The following is a 19,795-nucleotide window of genomic DNA, read 5'->3' as shown; positions in this document are numbered from 1 at the left end:
TAAAGACAACAAATGTACTGTTATGTCAGGTAAAAGGGATTTATTAAAGCATGAAAACATTCTTGGATGTGCATCTTTGCATACATTACATGGACACGTTAAAGCATACATCACAACAATACAGCTCACAACCTGAAGATGGTACCGCTTGTGCTAAAATAATGGGTTCAACTCCATCTTTAGAAACATCTAGTTAAGACTATGGCTTTTCCGACATTTGTGAAGAGACTGTTTATTGTAAGGGAGTTCTCCACCCTCACCAACTTTAGGATAGGCACACAGTGTTTTGCGCTTTCTTCTGTAGATTGACCTATCGAGATGGTGTTGGGGTTTGGGGTTTGAGTCATTGGTACCCTCTTACACAGTAATAACACAGTACTGTTACACAATATCAGGTCTGAGATGTTCGCCCTGTTCATATGACTCATTTGAATGATACCATTCCATTCAATCCCTATGTACATGACTACAGCTCACATTGTGCTTTTCCTGCTGGCTGCCAATCCAAGGCATCAGAACTTTAAAAAACAACAACAAATGCAATGTGCAGGGCAGAAGCATTAATGCATGTCTCTGTCTTTAGGATTCCAGCTCTACATTTGCACTTCTACATACACACCTGTACTTAGACACCTGCTCATTTGGTTTAACATACTCTTATACTCAGACCATTGTTCATCTAAAAACAGAATACTTAAATTCCTGTGTATTGAGAATCCATACAATCTGTTTCAGCAAAAGAATAAGAAATGAGCAGTATCCTTTTTATTGCGTAACATTTAATACAAAAACAGCACTGTGACACAGTGCATGGTAAAGTGACATTCACAGTGTAACTTTGATGTCATATTTGTACAGTGAATTTTGATGCCCCCAAACCACAAACCAGTTATTTAAACTGTCTTTGACAACACTGTCTACTTTCTTCTCTCTTAGATGTTTATATCTGATGCATTTCAAAGTGCTTTTATTTTGTACATGAAAGAAGAACTGCTCTCTTTGAGGTAAATTACCATCTCTTATGACAGATTTTCTATGTGATGTTGCATTTGCTCCACTTGTTTTGTGAAATGGAAAGTCGTGTTTTTTTCCCACCTGATTTACACTTTAGACTGCCGGACATCCTTCCACTCCATCTTAGTGTTCTGCAGCGCCTGAGTCTTCTTCTCATCCACCTGCACATAGTCCACCCTGTGTTCATCAGCAAGGAGGGGCTTCTGGAAGACATCCCAGCAGAGTTGGTGTACAGTCAACTATGGTAATTACATTATTCAATCAAAACCTGTATCCAGAATGGAACTACCAGTCTTACATTTTGGGTCCCGTGCGGCTCAGTTTGTGGAGCATAGCACTTTGTGGGTTTGATACTCACGGCGACCAGTATGAAAAAGTACTAAAAGGTATGCACTCACTGTAAGTTGCTCTAAAAAAGAGCATCTGTTAAATGATTAAAATGTAAATGTACATAGATTACCTTTCTCCCCTTTCCATAAAGTGAAAATGTATTTTAAATTGATGCTGTTTTGTCAGTTATTCAGTGGATATAATGCAGTCTTATAGTTGCATGTAATATGTCCCCTATGCTTCAGACTGAAGGAAAGCATTACTATTCCTTTCGCTATGTTTTTTGCAGATTGAGAGTGAATGACTTGTCACCAAAACAATGAGTCACTGACATTATTGTCTCACAGTATGCAGCTGACTGATTCATTACCGTGGAAATGGACACAGCTACACCCTGCAAGTGCTATTTCATTCTTATCACACATTTGCTTGAATTTGAGCCAAAACCACAATGTAATGTATTGTTTATCTCTGGACTATTGAATCCAGATGGAAGATGGGACAATAAAACAAACAAAAATGAAATGATAGATGCAATTTATGTATGTTGTTCACTGTTTTAAAGTCTGACCAGTATGTGTGTTTTCAAATACTATTTAAATGAAAACCTATTTTGCACCCCTGCTCAGATGGTGACAGACCAATAATTTGGCTTGATTTCTAACATACGAGTCAATGCAAAAGTGGCACTTCAAGAAAATGTCACATACAGAATACAGATAAGGAGTCACCCAATGACCTGTTGCCTAGATACAGGCGCATGGCACATTCAATTGGAGATTGAAAGATAAGAGTGAGCAAAGCAACAAATATCAGATTATTCCCGTAGATTGGTAATAGTAGCAATAATGAAAATGTATGACACCAATCTATCTACTATCAAGCATACCAATTAAGCATGCAGAGACAAAGCTGTATTACTGTAAAGGGAATTTTCCAATTAAAAAGTAATTGCCCACACACACTAGAATGACCAGAGGGAATTGTAGTGGATGATGACTGTAATTTTAAGTCCTTAAAGCTGCCAGTGGCAGCTCAAAGTGAAAGACAGGCACTTCTAATGCCGTTAAATGGTTGAATTGAGCCCATGTCTTGCTTTGGAGACAAACCCATTCCCACCATTTGACCTCTATTTATTCAATCAAGCTTACCTTTTGCACAGGAGACGGGGATGCGGAATTGAAATCCAGTGAAAGGTAGTCAAGGTTTGATCTCCTAAGCCACGGCTGGGTGGCTCCATCGTTTGTAGAGAAGAACAGCGGCCTTGACTCCTGAAATTAAAGTAATCTCACTTACAATGAGGCTCACTTCATATTCATCTCTGAATATGTTGTCATACGGTCCACCAATGCTGAACACTTTCCATTTGTATCGCTAGTTTCAGGTGAAGATCAATTGTCATATTTTAAGCCTTTCTTGGTACTGCAAACATGAATTAATAATTGTGATGCTCAAACCTTTATTCCTTTGCTTTAGGCAGTTTGGAACTCTGAGTTTAGACACAGCTGCTGAATTATTCATGGAAGGGGAGGAAAGCAGTCTACCTATACAGTGACTAGGGTACTTTTCTCTCTCTCTGTATATTGTGGAAACGAAAGTGTATATGTATAACTATTTGTGGTGTCAATATACATGCAGAAGGTAACTTTACTGTTGGAATGCTGCTGGCTTCTTGGTCTCCTTTAATTCCCAGTTGTCCTTGTCTTCTCTCCAGTAGGACTTGCAGTGAATTTCTATGAACAACACAAACAAACATATCAACACACAAACAAATGAATCCATTTTTTCCTCCTTTTTTCATTTTAAAATTTGGACAGAAAGAGAGCTGAGAGTTCAGGGTGGATATAGTTATATCTCTGACTCACCCTGGCTCTGTCATGGTTCTGATCAGAGGCATATGGGTCGGACATTCTCTGATAGTGGACAGGCCCCTCAGGTCCAGTGGTGGAGGCCGGGCTGCGAACCAGAGAAACAACATGGTGAGGTGAGGCAAGCAACCCTCAAATCCTCTATCGGACAATAATGATCAGGTCTACTTTTCTCCAAACAAAGGGCATTTGTGTTGAAATAGCAATATTTCAAAAAGAGCCATGCTGCAAATACAGTCCCGAAAGAAGACTTTCACAGACGAAGACATGTATCCAATAGTGGGTCTTGTGGGAGTCACACGGTTCAATAGAATGTAAAACCTTATTCACTTTGCTTTCAGAAAAATACATGCTTATGAAAGCATTTTTTATGCTTCCTCTACTGAGTACGATGATTGAATAGATTATGTAGCCCTTTAGACAGGACTTTTTCCTTCCTTTTTGCTCATTACCTCTCCTGCGTGGTTTGAGATCCCTGTTGATTGGAGGTGGTTCTAAATCCCCAGGTAGACCTGCAGTGGGAAAGGGGGTGGGAGCGAGAGGGGCCTCTGTTTTGCCATTAGCCTTGAGGAAGCTGATTGTAGTGGGGCTCATAGGGATGTAGCCGTCCGACACATCTTCACCAACACAGACAGTTGGAGAGGCCATGGGCACGTACGAGTCCTCATGGCAGTTTGGACTTTGAGTGGCAATGAAATGTGGCTGCAAAAAGACAACAAGACCAGACCAACTTGGAAATGTGTAGTAGACCATGGCTTATAATGATGTAGAAAGGTCACTTGTAAATCCTGTATTGTTGTTTGACATTAAAGAATGCAAAAAATGACAGTTAACAAGTATTACCTGCTATGAACTGTCCAACAACATTATGTCCAAAACATTTTGTAGTATTGAAAATGCCCATCAGTTCCCATCAATTCCATGTACATGTGTTCTTACCAAATTAAGACTGAGCCTTTTGTTCCTGCTCCTCAGTGCACTCCCCTCAATGTATTCTAGATTAGACAGAAATATCACTGATTAAGGCAGTTGTGATGTTATATAACAGAAAAAATGACACTGTGTGGTTGGAAACATGATTGGTCAGAATCAATACATGTGCTGACTGTATATATTACATATACCGTATAATGTATACCAGTTTATGGAGCCAGGTATGAAGGGCCTCGACTGAAGGACTCTGCTGATTATATACTGTACCTCTTCTGAAGTGGTCTGGCAGGCCTGAGAGAGAGATCCTCCGGGGGATGAGTGCAGGTTGGCCTGTGAGCTGCTGCCCAACCCCAACCAGAGGCCCATGGGAGCCCTCATCACTAAGGTGCTCTGAGAGGGGGATAGACTTGGGGGGCAGAGGAGGGGGAGTTAGTCCATCAGTAGTTACCTCCAATATGGCAGAAGAATATGGCTTATCAAACTGGAAGATGTCGGGTGTACGGTTGAGAGTTCGAGGAGAGGAAGAGGATGACGTGGGGCCACATGGGGCGCTGAAAGGGGGGTCATGCATCCTTATGTGGGGGAAGGGGGGGGAAGATGGTCCAGTGTGGGGAAAGGGGGACAGAGATGGTCCAGTGTGGGGAAAGGGGGACAGAGATGGTCCAGTGTGGGGAAAGGGAGACCGAGAAGGATCAGTTGAAGAGAAGACATCTTCTGTAGTAGCGTCTGATGAATTCTGTTCCAGAGATCGCTCAGAGTTTGAAAAGCTGTCACATCTATAAAAGAAAGAAAAAGGAAAACACAGTGCTTATCGTTTATCATCATTAAAACAATGTGTGGATATGGTGTCCAATTTGAGGTTTGAGAAGTATAGACTACATACCTAAAGATGCTGAACCTCCCTGTCTCACACTGTGAGAGGAAGAGGTAGTCCATTGGATGGTTGGGATTCATCAGGCTGGGCATCTCAACTCTGCTGTTGCCATAGGCCATGAAGTCATGGTTGGAAATGAATGACACATTTCGGGAGAGAGCAGGTGAAGGCTGCTGGGAGGTTGGGTTGTGCAAAAAACCTTCCTCTGATTCTGAAAAAACAGATATGTGGGGAGAGAGGAAGAGAGAGAGAATATAAGGAATAGAGGGAAAAGAAGAAATCCATCGTTTCTACATTAGTTCTGAGCTGGCTCAGAATGATGTTACATTCATTAGGCCAGAGTCAAACAGGAATCCTGATGTGTCTCTTGACAAATGTGATCTCTGAGACGTAGTTGTCAATGATCTCCAGCAGGTGGCAGTGGAATGAATTTGAGCAGTGCTTCAAATGCTTTTGCTCTTGTCCATGCCCCTTTACCGTAAACAAAGCCCCTACCATATAGCTATTCAGACTGAGCAGCCCCTCTGCTAAAAAAACATCCACTATGGTACATTATGATCACATCACCTGTGTATGTATAAACATGTTGTATGTTGTATAAACATGTGACATGCATATAAACATTATCTCACCAGCACCATAAAACATAAGAATGAGAAGAAAAAAGACCAGGAAAAATATGGAAAAAAGAAAGACCATTCTTAACTTCTCCAAACCATATATAATGCATATTTTGTGTCTGTGTTAAAGCGCATTCAGAAAGTACTCAGACCCTTAACTGTTTCCACATTTTGTTAGTTTACAGCCTTATTCTAAAATGGCTTAAATAAAAATGTCCTCATCAATCTAGAGACAACCATCTCTGCAGCACTCCACCAATGAGGCCTTTATGGTAGAGTGGCCAGCCGGAAGCCACTCCTCAGTAAAAGGCACATGACAGCCTGCTCGGAGTTTGCCAAAAGACTCTCAGACCATGAGAAACAAGATTCTCTGGTCTGAGGAAACCAAGATTGAACTCTTTCACCTGAATGCTAAGCATCATGTCTGGAGGAAACCTGATACCATCCCTATGGTGAAGCATGGTGGTGGCAGTATCATGCTGTGGAGATGTTTTTCAAATGCAGGGACTGGGAAACTAGTCAGGATCGAGGGAAAGATGAACGGAGCTCAGACTGGGGTGAATGTTCACCTTCCAACAGGACAACGACCCTAAGCACAGAGCCAAGACAATGCAGGAGTGGCTTCGGGACAAGGCTCTGAATGTCCTCGAGTGGCCTAGCCGGAGCCCGGACTTGAACCTGATCGAACATCTCTGGAGAGACCTGCAAATAGCTATGCAGCGACGCTCCCCATCCAACCTGACAGAGATTGAGAGGATCTGCAGAGAATAATAGGAGAAACTCCCCAAATACAGGTGTGCCAAGCTTGTAGCATCATGCCCATGAAGACTCAAGGCTGTAATCGCTGCCAAAGGTGCTTCAACAAAGTAAAGGGTCTGAATACTTATGTAAATGTGATATTTCAAAATGTCTAAAAACCTGTTTTTGCTTTGTCATTATGGGGTATTGTGTGTAGATTGATGAGGGGGGAAACAATTTAATCAATTTTAGTATAAGTCTGTAAAGTAACAAAATGTGGAAATTGTCAAGGGATCATTTCCAAAGGCGCTGTATAGTTGTGTTTTTGAGTTTTCTACTGAAAATGTTAGAGGCAAGGTGCTGACTAGTGGAACACAGCTATAACTATTTGTTATAGCTATTGTTATAGCTATTTGTTTTCTTATAAAATAGTTTTAGTTGAGCAGTGAGACATGCAGACAGGAGCGTGAGATCCATATGGTCAGGATATAAGGGGAAACATCCATGTTATCATCATTCACATGTTGCTTAAGTAGTATTTCACTTAATCATTGGCAATCATCTCTGCTTGGCTTTCAGTAACTGAGTTCATTATAGTTATAAAGACCTAGTACGGGTGTCAGTATGGGGGGAGATAACATGGGTTTTATCTATAAACGATTTGTGTATTTATATTTCTACATTCAATGTCAATTTCTACAGACACTGTGAAAAATGAATACTGAATGCTCTAATTAGTTATGTATTTATAAGACTCATACTGTAACATCAGGCAGAGCCTAAACGTCTTGTTTTTTACCACACGAAACAGCAGATAAAAATAAACAATTGTGGCAGTATCTCTTGTGTGTTTCTTTCACAATGGATTTATCAGTGTGTGGATTGAATTACGTTCACATTCATACATTTAGTATTTTCTTCTTTTTATGTGTAATGAATAGTCAACAAGTTCAGAATTTCATTGACTTAATGTCTCACATTGTGTTATCTTTCCCAGTTATGTGTAAACCTGGGGTTTGCTTCTGTTCCTCTGGGCTATAATCTCTTATCTTTGTCTGGATATCATGTAGTCTGCCCTATCTGCTCCACACAGACAACAATGTTTTACTAAATGTTCCAACTGCCAACTCTTATTAACTCCAAACCAGGGAGAGAGCTGTGGAAAAGACATGAAGGCAAGAGAGTATGGTTTCTAAGTGTTCAAGCTTCCACCTCCAACTGTTCAAGCATCACCATGGCTGAACTTCCATGCCTGTAGAGAGTTGTAATGTCTATGGCACTATGAGTTTCACAGAGAAAGATAGCTAGTAACGGAATTGGGTAAAATAAATCAGATTTTACTGCAGCTCTGTCCACCGCTTAACTATGTTTGTAATTAAAAAAAATTTTTAAATGTCACTTTGGTACATTTTTCAGATGTAAGTGGTGTCTTTTCAAAATGTTGAAGTTAATCTCAAACTAGTGTTTATTAAATATAATTAGTAAAACTTTATTGGTGTATATCACCTTGTCACACCTGTCTTTGTGATTGTCTCCACCCCCCTCCAGGTGTCGACCATCTTCCCCATTATCCCCTGTGTATTTATACCTGTGTTCTCTGTTTGTCTGTTGCCAGTTTGTCTTGTTTGTCAAGTCCAGCATTTTTGTTCTCAGCTCCTGCTTTTCCCAGTCTCTCTTTTTCTTGCCCTCCTGGTTTTGACCCTTGCATGTCCTGACTCTGAGCCTGCCTGCCGTCCGGTACCGTTGCCCTACCTCTGGTTCACTGACCCCTGCCTGCCTTGACCTGTCTATTGCCTGCCCTTGTTGGATTATTAAACCATTCTTAATTTGACGTGTCTTCATCCTGGTCTTACATTCCTACCTGATACACCTTTTCTATGTGACTTTTCAACTGATACATTATCACATATCTCTCTGCTTAACAAAATCCATCAGAGTTTTTCACTCTGTGTATTTAAATACTTTATTCTCTACATAACTCATTATAATATACTGTATCTGCTACTGTGCATTGTATTTTTGTTATACTGTTTATACACACTGTCTATTTATATGCTGGATTCTTGACATAGCTCACTGTAATAAATCTATTGCTGTACATATCATCCTTAATACATATTTGTGGTGTATATACGGATAGATTGTGTTTGGATTACTTATTTAGTGTTATTTGGGTTGTTAACTTCAGGATCTAACCCTTTAAAAAAATGTTTGCCTAAAATAACATCTAAATCTAAATGCCTGTAGCTCAGGACCTGAAGCAAGGATATGCATATTATTGATATCATTTGAAAGGAAACACTTTGACGTTTGTGGAAATGTGAAATTCATGTAGGAGAATATAACACATTAGATCTGGTAAAAGATAATACAAAGAAAAAAACATGTTTTTTTTTAAATACATCTTTGAAATACAAGAGAGAGGTCACAATGTACTATTGCCGGTTAGGCGCAATTTCGATTTTGGCCACTAGATGACAGCAGTTTATGTGCAAAATTTTAGACTGATTCAATGAACCATTGCCTTTCTGTTCAAAATGTTGTATCAAGACTGCCCAAATGTGCCTAATTGGTTTATTAATACATTTTCAACTTCATAGCTGTGCACTCGCCTCAAACAATAGCTTGGTATTCTTTCACTGTAATAGCTACTGTAAATTGGAGAGTGCAGTTTTTAATTAACAATAATTTAAGCTTTCTGCCCATATCAGATATGTCTATGTCCTGGGAAATGTTATTGTAGCTGGGAGGGGTCACCGATTTTGTATAGGTTGATTGAATTTGTTCTGACATTTCTTGATTTCTTGATTTTACTTTTTGATTTACTTGTGTACTTTAAAAAAAACATTTTACTGCACTGTTAGAAGTTAGTAACACAAGCATTTCGCCGCACCCGCTATAACATCTGCTAAACTATGTATGTGACCAATACACTTTGATTCAATTTGATTTGATTATTTCCGAATGGTAGCACATAGAGTGACTTTCCACTTTGTACTATTGAAGCACACTAGTTGAAGTATTTACAACCACATCCATATATGATTTGGTTTTGACCTTCCAATGTAAATTGATGTAAATTTATACATTTATGAAAAAATATAGATGTGTACAGTGCTCAGCTACATACACTGAACAAAAATAGAAATGCAACATGAAACAATTTCAAAGATTTTATTAAGTTGCAGTTCATATAAGGAAATCAGTCAATTGAAATAAATAAATGAGGCCCTAATCTATGAATTTCACATGGCTGGGAATACAGAAATACATCTGTTGGTCACAGACACCTTAAAAAAAGGAAAGGGCGTGGATCAGAAAACCAGTCAGTATTTGGTATGACCGCCATTTGCCTCATGCAGCGAGACACATCTCCTTCGCATAAGGTTAATCAGGCTGTTGATTGTGGCATGTGGAATGTTGTCCCTCTCCTCTTCAACGGCTGTACGAAGTTGCTGGATATTGGCAGGAACTGTTACATGCTGTTGTACACGTTGATCCAGAGCATCCCAAACATGCTCAATGGGTGAAATGTCTGGTGAGTATGCAGACCACTGGGACATTTTCAGCTTCCAGGAATTGTGTATAGATCCTTGCGACATGGGGCAGTACATTATCATGCTAAAACATGAGGTGATGGTGGTGGATGAATGGCACGACAATAGGCCTCAGGATCTCATCACAGTATCTCCATCTATAAAATGCAATTGTGTTCATTGTCCGTAGCTTATGCCTGCTCATACCATAAACCCACCTCCATCACAGCACTCTGTTCACAACATTGACATCAGCAAATAGCTCGGCCACACGAGGCCATACACGCTGTCTGCCATCTGCCAGTTACAGTTGAAACTGGGATTCATCCGTGAAGAGCACACTTCTCCAGTGTGTCAGTGGCCATCTAAGATGAGAATTTGCTCACGAATTTGCTCATGAGCTTCCCTGAGACGGCTTCTGACAGTTTGTGCAGAAATTCTTCGGTTGTGCAAACCCACAGTTTCATCAGCTAGTTGGCTAGTCTCAAACACTCTCACAGGGGAAGAAGCTGGATATGGCGGTCCTGGGTTGGCCTGGTTACACATGGTCTGTGTTTGTGAGCTGGTTGGACATACTGCCAAATTCTCTAAATCGATGTTAGAGGCAGTTTATGGTAGAGAAATTAACATTCAATTCTTTGGCAACAGCTCTGGTGGACATTCCTGCAATCAGCATGCCAATTGGACACTCCACTCAAAACTTCAGACATCTATGGCATTGTGTTGTGTGACAAAACTGCACATTTTAGCTTCTTGAAATGCCACATCTGTCAGGTGGATGGATTATCTTGACAAATGAAAAATGGTCACTAACAGGGATGTAAACACATTTGTCCACAAAATTTGAGAAAAATAATATTTTTGTGCATATGGATAATTTTTTAGGGTCTTTGATTTCAGCTCATGAAACATGGGACCAGCACTTTACAAGTTGCGTTTATATTTTTGTTCAGTGTATGTAAAATAGGCACAGTATTGTTTTGGTTCAGTACAGTAGTTATCTGTTTTGAGACGTTTGATTAAGTGACAGTTAAATGTACTGTTAACAAATGACAAGACAATCATATAAAAAGTAATATGTATATTGCATTGTGAAAATAAAATATTTGAATATTGAAAGAGTTATTTGGTGCAGTGAACAAGTGACTGTGAATTTGTTTGTTGTACAGATGTAGGATCTTAATTTGAGACAATTTGGAATATAATTATTTAGCAACAGAAAATGTGAATTGTTATGTAGATTTTAATTAATGAACATCTTTGTAGGGGTTGATACATTTTTCATAATGGAAAATCAAGTCAGAACTTCAGAAGCCTTTTTAAAACTGAAATACACTACAAGTTTTAAATGTCCCGCATTGAAGGAAAGATCCTGCAACAGGGTGATCAAATTAAGATCCTACATCTGTACTTAGTCAACTGAAAATCAGTTTTGAAACATGAGTCATTTTGATTATCTGTTTACATTGATGTACGAAGAGTTGTACCCCACACTGGTTAAAAATGTACCACACACTAGGGAAAAATGCATCAAAGTGATTGAAAAAAACTGTAACACTCAGAATCTCTTTGAAAAATCATTTGATTATTGCTACAACATTGAGGTAGGTGAGTGTGTGCATGTATGCATGTGTGAGTGCATTCCTAATTGCGAGTTTGTGTGTGGTGTGTGTGTGCATACATCTTTGTATTTCTATCATTTAGTGTGCATGTATAGTGCATTAGGACATTTTTCACACCCCTTCCCCTTTTCCACATTTTGTTACATTACAGCCTTATTTTAAAATGGATTACATTTTTAAAAAATCCTCATCAATCTACACACAATAGTCCATAATGACAACGCGAAACATTTAAAAAAAAAAATTTGCAAATTTATTACAAATAAAAGCTGAAATACCTTATTTACATAAGTATTCAGACCCTTTGCTATTAGACTCGAAATTGAGCTCAGGTGCATCCTGTTTCCATTGATCATCCTTGACAGTGGCGACGTGTCATTCAGGGCAGGTAGGGCAGAACCCCACCTGTTTTGAGACACACCTGTTTAGCTATAAAAAATATATATATAATTTATTTTTGTGGGCCTGTTTTGCATGTTATTTTGGCATTAAAAATGTGTGAAATGTTAGTCTGCAAATTATGTAAAAAATAATAATAATTGAGTTAATAAAGCCACGGACAAACATCTCTTTTTTGCTTTCTTGAGACACTACGTCACTGCAAAATGTACGGTTAGAGCTTGAACATTCAAGCCCCTTGGGTGCACCCATAGACTTAAATTAGAAGTGCCCATCCAAGAAGGCTCAAAGTCATTGGCCACAGATATATCGACCGCAGCTTTGATTAGACTGATCATGTCAACATCATACTTTCAGAAAGGAGTGATCATCATGCATCAAGTCGGCAATCTGCTGGCAAAATCCTTTTCAATCCTTTCAGTGCTCATCGGCCATTGGACATAAGCATTACACAACAAATTGGAAATCACAAATTAAACAATGAGTGCTAAAGAGCCACTGCAGCCCCGGGTTCAATCCCAGGCTGTGTCACAGCCGACTGTGACCGGGAGACCCATGAGGCGGCACACAATTGGTCCAGCAACGTCCGGGTTAGAGGAGGGTTTAGTCCCTTTCCCCCTCATAATTGAGCCTATTATTCTGATTTGGTGGTACACATGTAGCCTATAGCCTGTTTTAGAGAAATGTAATCATTGAATATTGTAAAAGCTTTCATTGTCAGCTTATATGCCCACTTTATTTATCCTACGTTCTGAATTCTGTCGCTGTACATTTCAAAAGTGCTGAACATTTTTTTATATTGACTACGTTCGTCCTAGCTCGCTCATTAATGTCTTAATCCAAATGACGGATTCACTCTTTTCCGCTTCTCGTCCCCTTATGCCATAGTTTGTTCTTCTCAGTTGTCGGTAGAAACCACATTTGTTTAAGCAAATCAGTCATATCAGCTATGTTTTTTTTAAAGACTGTAAATTAATCTGAATGAACTGTTTCGCTGCCAGAAAGGCTCCGATAATAGCCAGGTGTAGCAGTGATAAAGCTACACCTTATAAGTGACTACATGGTGCTGAAAAGATTGGGACATCTTTATATAGGCCCTAACAGTTTGTTGACACCATTTGTCACCATTATAGTGCAATTAATTTATTGTTAAGTGTGGTGTTGTGCTGTGTAGTGGCTTTGCTGGCAAAAATGATGTTGGGAGTTTGCCCCACCAAGATATACATGCTAAAATCGCCACTGATCCGTGAGATGTTTCTACAACTTGATTGAAGTCCACCTGGTAAATTCTATTGATTGGACATGATTTGGAATGGGACAGACCTGTCTATAAAAGGTCTATGAAAGGTCTCACAGATAACCGTGCATGCAGAGCAAAAACCAAGCCATGAGGTCGAGGGAATTGTCCATAGAGCTCCGTGACAGAATTGTGTCAAGGCAGAGATCTGGAAAAGGGTAACATTGAAGGTCCCCAAGAACACAGTGGTCTCCAATGGAAGAAGGTTGGAACCACCAAATCTGCCAAACTGAGCAATCGAGGGAGAAGTGCCTTGGTCAAGGAGGTGACTCTGACAGAGCTACGGAGTTCCTCTGTGGAGATGGGAGAACCTTCCAGAATGACAACCATCTCTGCAGCACTCCACCATTCAGACCTTTATGGTAGAGTGGCCAGATGGAAACCACTCCTCAGTAAAAGGCACATGACAGCCTGCTTGGATTTTGCAAAAAGGCACGTTAAGGACTCTCAGACCATGAGACCACTGGCTTACTGGGGCTCTCTCATGCCGTCCATGCAGGGGGTGCGTCACCTGAGTGGTTTGATTCACTGTTGTGGTCATCCTGTCTGGGTTGGCGCCCCCCCCCCCCCCCTTGGGTTGTGCCATGGCGGAGATCTTTGTGGGCTATACTCAGCCTTGTCTCAGGATGGTAAGTTGGTGGTTGAATATATCCCTCTAGTGGTGTGGGGGCTGTGCTTTGGCAAAGTGGGTGGGGTTATATCCTTCCTGTTTGGCCCTGTCCGGGGGTGTCCTCGGATGGGGCCACAGTGTCTCCTGACCCCTCCTGTCTCAGCCTCCAGTATTTATGCTGCAGTAGTTTGTGTCAGGGGGCTAGGGTCAGTTTGTTATATCTGGAGTACTTCTCCTGTCCTATTCGGTGTCCTGTGTGAATCTAAGTGTGCGTTCTCTAATTCTCTCCTTCTTTCTTTCTCTCTCTCGGAGGACCTGAGCCCTAGGACCATGCCCCAGGACTACTTGACATGATGACTCCTTGCTGTCCCCAGTCCACCTGGCCATGCTGCTGCTCCAGTTTCAACTGACCTGAGCCCAAGGACCGTGCCCCAGGACGACCTGACATGATGACTCCTTGCTGTCCCCAGTCCACCTGACTGTGCTGCTGCTCCAGTTTCAACTGTATTGCCTTATTATTATTCGACCATGCTGGTCATTTATGAACATTTGAACATCTTGGCCATGTTCTGTTATAATCTCCACCCGGCACAGCCAGAAGAGGACTGGCCACCCCACATAGCCCGGTTCCTCTCTAGGTTTCTTCCTAGGTTTTGGCCTTTCCAGGGGTTTTTTCCTAGCCACCGTGCTTCTACACCTGCATTGCTTGCTGTTTGGGGTTTTAGGCTGGGTTCCTGTACAGCACTTTGAGATATCAGCTGATGTACGAAGGGCTATAAGAATAAATTTGATTTGATGAGAAACAAAATTCTCTGGTCTGATGAAACCAAGATTCAACTCTTTGGCTTGAATGCCAAGCGTCACATCTGGAGGAAACCTGGCACCATCCCTATGGTGAAGCATGGTCGTGGCAGCATCATGCTGTGAGGATGTTTTTCAGCAGCGGGGACTCGGAGACTACTCAGGATCGACGGACAGATGAACGAAGCAAAGTACAGAGAGATCCTTGATGAAAATCTGCTCCAGAGCACTCAGGACCTCACCTACCAACAGGACAACGACTCTAACCACACAGCCTAGACAACCTAGGAATGGCTTTGGGACAAGTCTCTGAATTTCCTTGAGTGGCCCAGCCCAGACTTCAACCCTGAACGAGCATCTCTGGAGAGACCTGAAAATAGCTGTGCAGCCGATGCTCCACATCCAACCTGACAAAGCTTGAAAGGATCTGCAAAGAAGAATGGGAGAAACTCCCCAAATACAGATGTGCCAAGCTTGTAGCGTCATACTCCAAAATACCTGAGGCTTTAATCAATTCCAAAGGTGCTTCAACAAAGTACTGAGTAAAGGGTCTGAATACTTATGTAAATGTAATATTTCCGTTTTTATTTTTAATACATTTGCAAAAATGTATAAAAAAACGTTTTTCTTTGTCATTATGGGGTATTGCGTTCAGATTTATTAGGGTAAAAAACAATTGAATCTGAATACTTTCCGAATGCACTGTACATCAGGGTCCCTTTGCAAAACCGGTTATAACCTCCAGAGCCTTTCCTGGTTAAATAAAATATATTCTGCTCATACTATTCATAAAATTGTTTACCATCAATAAATCGTATGTATTTCAATGTCATTGCATAAGTGACAAAAGTACATTTCTTGAGCCCAATAACTTTATCGGCCCAAAACTTTAGAGGCAGTAATCCACTTGTCCTGCAGCAGTAATGATTGAAACATCTCCTTTAAATGCAATGCAAAACTGCACATGACAAATTAATATTGTCCATTCATTGATTTACCAGTCATCATCAGATTACCACCTAAATGGTATGTTATCTCAGTCTTGAATTTATATATCCTTCCTTAAACATGCCTACATGTCACGTTCTGACCATGGTACTTGTGTGTTTTCCTTGTTTTAGTGTTGGTCAGGACGTGAGCTGGGTGGGCATTCTATGTTGTGTATCTTGTTTGTCTATTTCTATGTTTGGCCTGATATGGTTCTCAATCAGAGGCAGATGTTGGTCATTGTCTCTGATTGGGAACCATATTTCGGTAGCCTGTTTTGTGTTGGTATTTGTGGGTGGTTGTTTCCTGTCTCTGTGTTCTCTGCACCAGATAGGACTGTTTTGGGGGGGGGGGGGTTGCCACGTTTATTGTTTTGTAGTGTGTTCATGTTTGAGTTTCTCTTATTAAAAACACTTACCACGCTGTGCATTGGTCATTCGATCCTTCCCGCCTCTCCTCTTCAGACGAAGAGGAGGAGGAAAACCCTTACACTACATGACTACTCTGTCATAGGATGAAAGCCTCCAACAAAAGTTGAATACCAAGCTATGTTTCTCTATATTCTTTGTTGAAATTGAACACATAAATGTGATTTTGTAACTAATACTAATAATTCATTTAATTTGTAAAGCGCATTTCTCACACCCAAGGCGCCTAAACTGTAACTGCAATTATCTGTGTCTCTGTACAAGTTCCTTACCTGTCCCATCATCCATACTTAGAGGTCCAAAGTGACAGATCTCCCTGATCTGACTGACCCAAATGTTCATCTCCTCCTCAGTCTTGGCCACCAGGTAGAACATGCGAGACGACGTCTTGACAACAAAGAGGTGCTGGTTCTGGAACTCCCTCTTGACCAGGCGTTGCTCCGTCTGCATCTGAACCTCACACTCTCTCAGGTCGATGGTGCGGATGGGCTTCTTTGAGGTCTTGTTTCGGTAGTACTCCAACACATCTGGGTTCCCACTCATACGTCCTCTTTGAAGAACAAACCAACGTCTCCTCCATGCCTAGGGGACAGAGAACTACGCAGATTAACATACTGTACTGTTGCACCTTGTACGTATAGACAAATCAATATAATACAATTATTCTGCACACATATGTAGACTAGTTGCCTTAGTTGGTTAGTAACCTTAGAAATATTTGGTTGGCAATCATGGTTGGTGTATTTTTATGTGACTTTAGGTTCAACCATGGCCTCAGCCATAGAATGTTGCTGTTCTCTATCAATGTTTATTTCATAGTTTATCAACAGAACCATCAGTGAAACATTTTAACATGGTAGCTCAATACAGAAAAATGTGAACTATTTTTATGTCCCCTGACTGTGACTAAAGATTCTTTGTACAAAGCACTGTCTTTATCCTCATGTAGTTTCCAGCATTGTGACCTGTGTCAATCAGTTTATGTCACACGTATTGCATCGGGGAACATACATTTTTAGTCATGGAAAATGTACCACTGCTCTTCTGACCACGTTCATTTAGCAACACAACCTTAATTTACCACAGCTATAGACAACACCCTTTTTCTTGCTTTTGGTACGGTTGTTGTGAGGAACTGACAACAACGTTTCCCAGAAGTGCTGAGAAGAGGAAGTTAATTCTATGTAGAAGAGAAGGTCTGACACGAACAAAAAGCTAATTGTACTGCAGTGTGGGTCACTACCGTATTGGGGGAGATTAAAAAGGCAACTTATTTTTCTGCTGAAGTTTTTCATGCCAGAATGGATACCGATTAGTATAGGAGGGGTTTTTGTTTTCAGTAATGCTATGAGAATGTGATGCTTAGCTGGTTCTCTTCATTTTGATACTGGAAGAAGGCCTAACTGAAGTACTTCAAAATGTTGGTCTTGACCTCGTGGTCACTCACATGGGCTATGAGTCATATGTCCATCTATATACTAACTGTCAAATATTCATGACTGACTTCCATAGGCCTACTACGTCTGTTCTTCAATCTTCACCCATGTACTATTTAAAGCCATTTCCAATACCACCTTTGTAGCAGCAGTTGTATATTTTTATACCGTTTTGACTAATACATTCAGTATTCAGGTGATTCATGCATTATTCTACCTGTCACACATCTGTTATCATGGAACACTGGATGGTCTGAAATGAAATCATAGCTGTTTTTGAGCTTTGAGAGTACATTTAATGAAACATCCTATCATAAAGAAGAAATGTGATTTGTTTTGAAGAGGCAGTGGTATTAGCATATTGGCAACAACACTTTTTGTAGTTGTCTGTGTTACACTGTTATTCTTATCTCAGTTGACAAAGGAAATGTGTGCTATAACCCACCAGCTACCAAATTCAGGAATATATTGTTTATCTTTGTGAGGATCTTTCAAGAGAGCTATGAACATGCTCAGAACGTTTGTTTGAAACCAAAACTCTGTCTTGTTGTGCCCACACTCATATTCAAATCAATCATAAACAGTGAACAAGTTGTAAATCCTCATTTGCATCACACAGTGCTAGGAAAGAGGACAGAGATACAGAGAGTAGGGCAGCTCATGTTCATCATCAGTGCTACATGTTCAGTATGTCAAAGCATATTTAAAATGCATGATGTGAGAATAATTAACACACGCATACGCATGCACACACTAGCACACGCACTCTACGCACACGTACATTGTAATATTGTTGTATGGTGGTGTTATACATTTTGTATTCTAAATATGAAGTAGTGTAATAATGTTATATGATGTACCGTTTTATCTTTGGTTTTATTTGTGATGTGAGTGTCTTAATGTGTTTGGACCCCAGGAAGAGTAGCTGCTGCCTTGGCTGCAGCTAATGGGGATCACTAATAAAAACAATACAAACATCCCCTAACGGGAAATATCCTCACGCTCTAGAAACATCTACAGAATCATGCATAAAAACACTTCCTTGTTGTGGTGATAATGGCCTTATTGAGTGCGAACTCAACTCTGCTGGAAGATAAACTAGGCCTATTCTATTGAGAGTGATGTTTTTAAACCATACCATTTTTGTTTGGAACATGTTTCCCAATGATATTTTTTATAAAATTAAAACGTTGAACTATTTTACCTCTACAGATCTGTCACGTTCTGACCTTAGTTCCTTTGTTTTGTCTTTGTTTTAGTATGGTCAGGGCGTGAGTTGGGGTGGGCAGTCTATGTTTGTTTTTCTATGTTGTATTTTGCGTTTGGCCTGGTATGGTTCTCAATCAGAGGCAGGTGTCGTTAGTTCTCTGATTGAGAATCATACTTGGGTAGCCTTTTCCCACCAATGTTTCTTGGGTGATTGTTTTCTGTGTCTGTGTGTTCCACACGGAAATGTTTCGGTTTTCCTTTCTGTCTTTCAATTTGTTATTTTGTAATTTTCGTGTTCAGTGATTTTGTTCATTAAAACATGACGAACACTTACCACGCTGCATATTGGTCCGATCTCTCATACTCCTCGTTAGAGGAGGACGAATCCCGTTACAAGATCCTTTAATTTGTTTTGTTTACCCTTACGCAGGCATTGTCTTTTTATTTATTTAAATGTGGTTAACTTATGTACTTATATATGTTAACTTATGGGCCACTGACAATGCTAGCTGTGACCTCTGTGTGTTGGAGAATTGAAACTGTCTGTGACTTTCACTCTCTGAGTCTCATCATTAGTGTTTCTAAGAGCTAGCTGCTCTGGGCCTTCACTTGCTATGTGTAGGGAGTGATGAGTCCAATGTATGCCCACACACTTTTCACTTGTGTATGGTTAGTCTGGTCCTTGCAAAGGGAAACATTGTTCTTCCGGTTTGTCTGTGTCCTCCACAAAGCCCTTGAACTATTTCCCACCAAATAGTATTTCTGAAGTGACTCTCTTTCCAGTGAATTACCCCCTTAATCTGTGCTAGTTTTCAGAAAAGCCATCCTCCTCTCTACTCTGTAGTGCAAACAGAGTACAAAAAGCCATCATAAAGCCTGGTCATTTCTGCCTGTCAGGTCATTCTGTACTGCTTGGCAGCGACAGTACTTCCCATGTTTTGCAATACACACCCAAATTTCACAGAATGAGAGGCCAACAGTCTCAACACACATCCCAGAATGGGTGGCCTCCCCCTTTCCTCCCTACACAACAACATTCTCACATGACCCCTACAGAAACATTGCAGATTGCCAGGCACTTGTCCCAGTTCAC

At 40.5% G+C, this 19,795-nt stretch overlaps 1 protein-coding gene across 2 annotated transcripts in view; it reads right to left on the bottom strand.

Annotated features, from left to right (window-relative positions):
• Window positions 1-20: 20 nt before the first annotated feature.
• Window positions 21-19,795, bottom strand: part of LOC118390255 (GRB2-associated-binding protein 3-like) — a 20,704-nt gene continuing 929 nt past the window's right edge. Inside the window, exons 2-10 of one of the 2 annotated variants that reach the window (XM_052457198.1) lie at window positions 16,330-16,654; window positions 5,029-5,230; window positions 4,413-4,921; window positions 4,152-4,207; window positions 3,665-3,914; window positions 3,210-3,300; window positions 2,996-3,077; window positions 2,496-2,615; window positions 21-1,217 (exon numbers count right to left, since the gene is read on the bottom strand). In XM_052457198.1, coding sequence (XP_052313158.1) covers window positions 1,101-1,217; window positions 2,496-2,615; window positions 2,996-3,077; window positions 3,210-3,300; window positions 3,665-3,914; window positions 4,152-4,207; window positions 4,413-4,921; window positions 5,029-5,230; window positions 16,330-16,600 — 1,698 coding nt within the window. In that variant the 5' untranslated portion in view covers window positions 16,601-16,654 and the 3' untranslated portion in view covers window positions 21-1,100. The remainder of the gene's footprint in view (window positions 1,218-2,495; window positions 2,616-2,995; window positions 3,078-3,209; window positions 3,301-3,664; window positions 3,915-4,151; window positions 4,208-4,412; window positions 4,922-5,028; window positions 5,231-16,329; window positions 16,655-19,795) is intronic. The other variant, XM_035780628.2, reaches the window with a different exon arrangement.

The sequence above is a fragment of the Oncorhynchus keta genome, chromosome 11 (assembly GCF_023373465.1).
Source record: "Oncorhynchus keta strain PuntledgeMale-10-30-2019 chromosome 11, Oket_V2, whole genome shotgun sequence".
Classification (NCBI taxonomy): Eukaryota; Metazoa; Chordata; class Actinopteri; order Salmoniformes; family Salmonidae; genus Oncorhynchus; species Oncorhynchus keta.
Note: the sequence above shows the minus strand (reverse complement) of the source record. Positions and strands in the feature narration are given on the sequence as shown.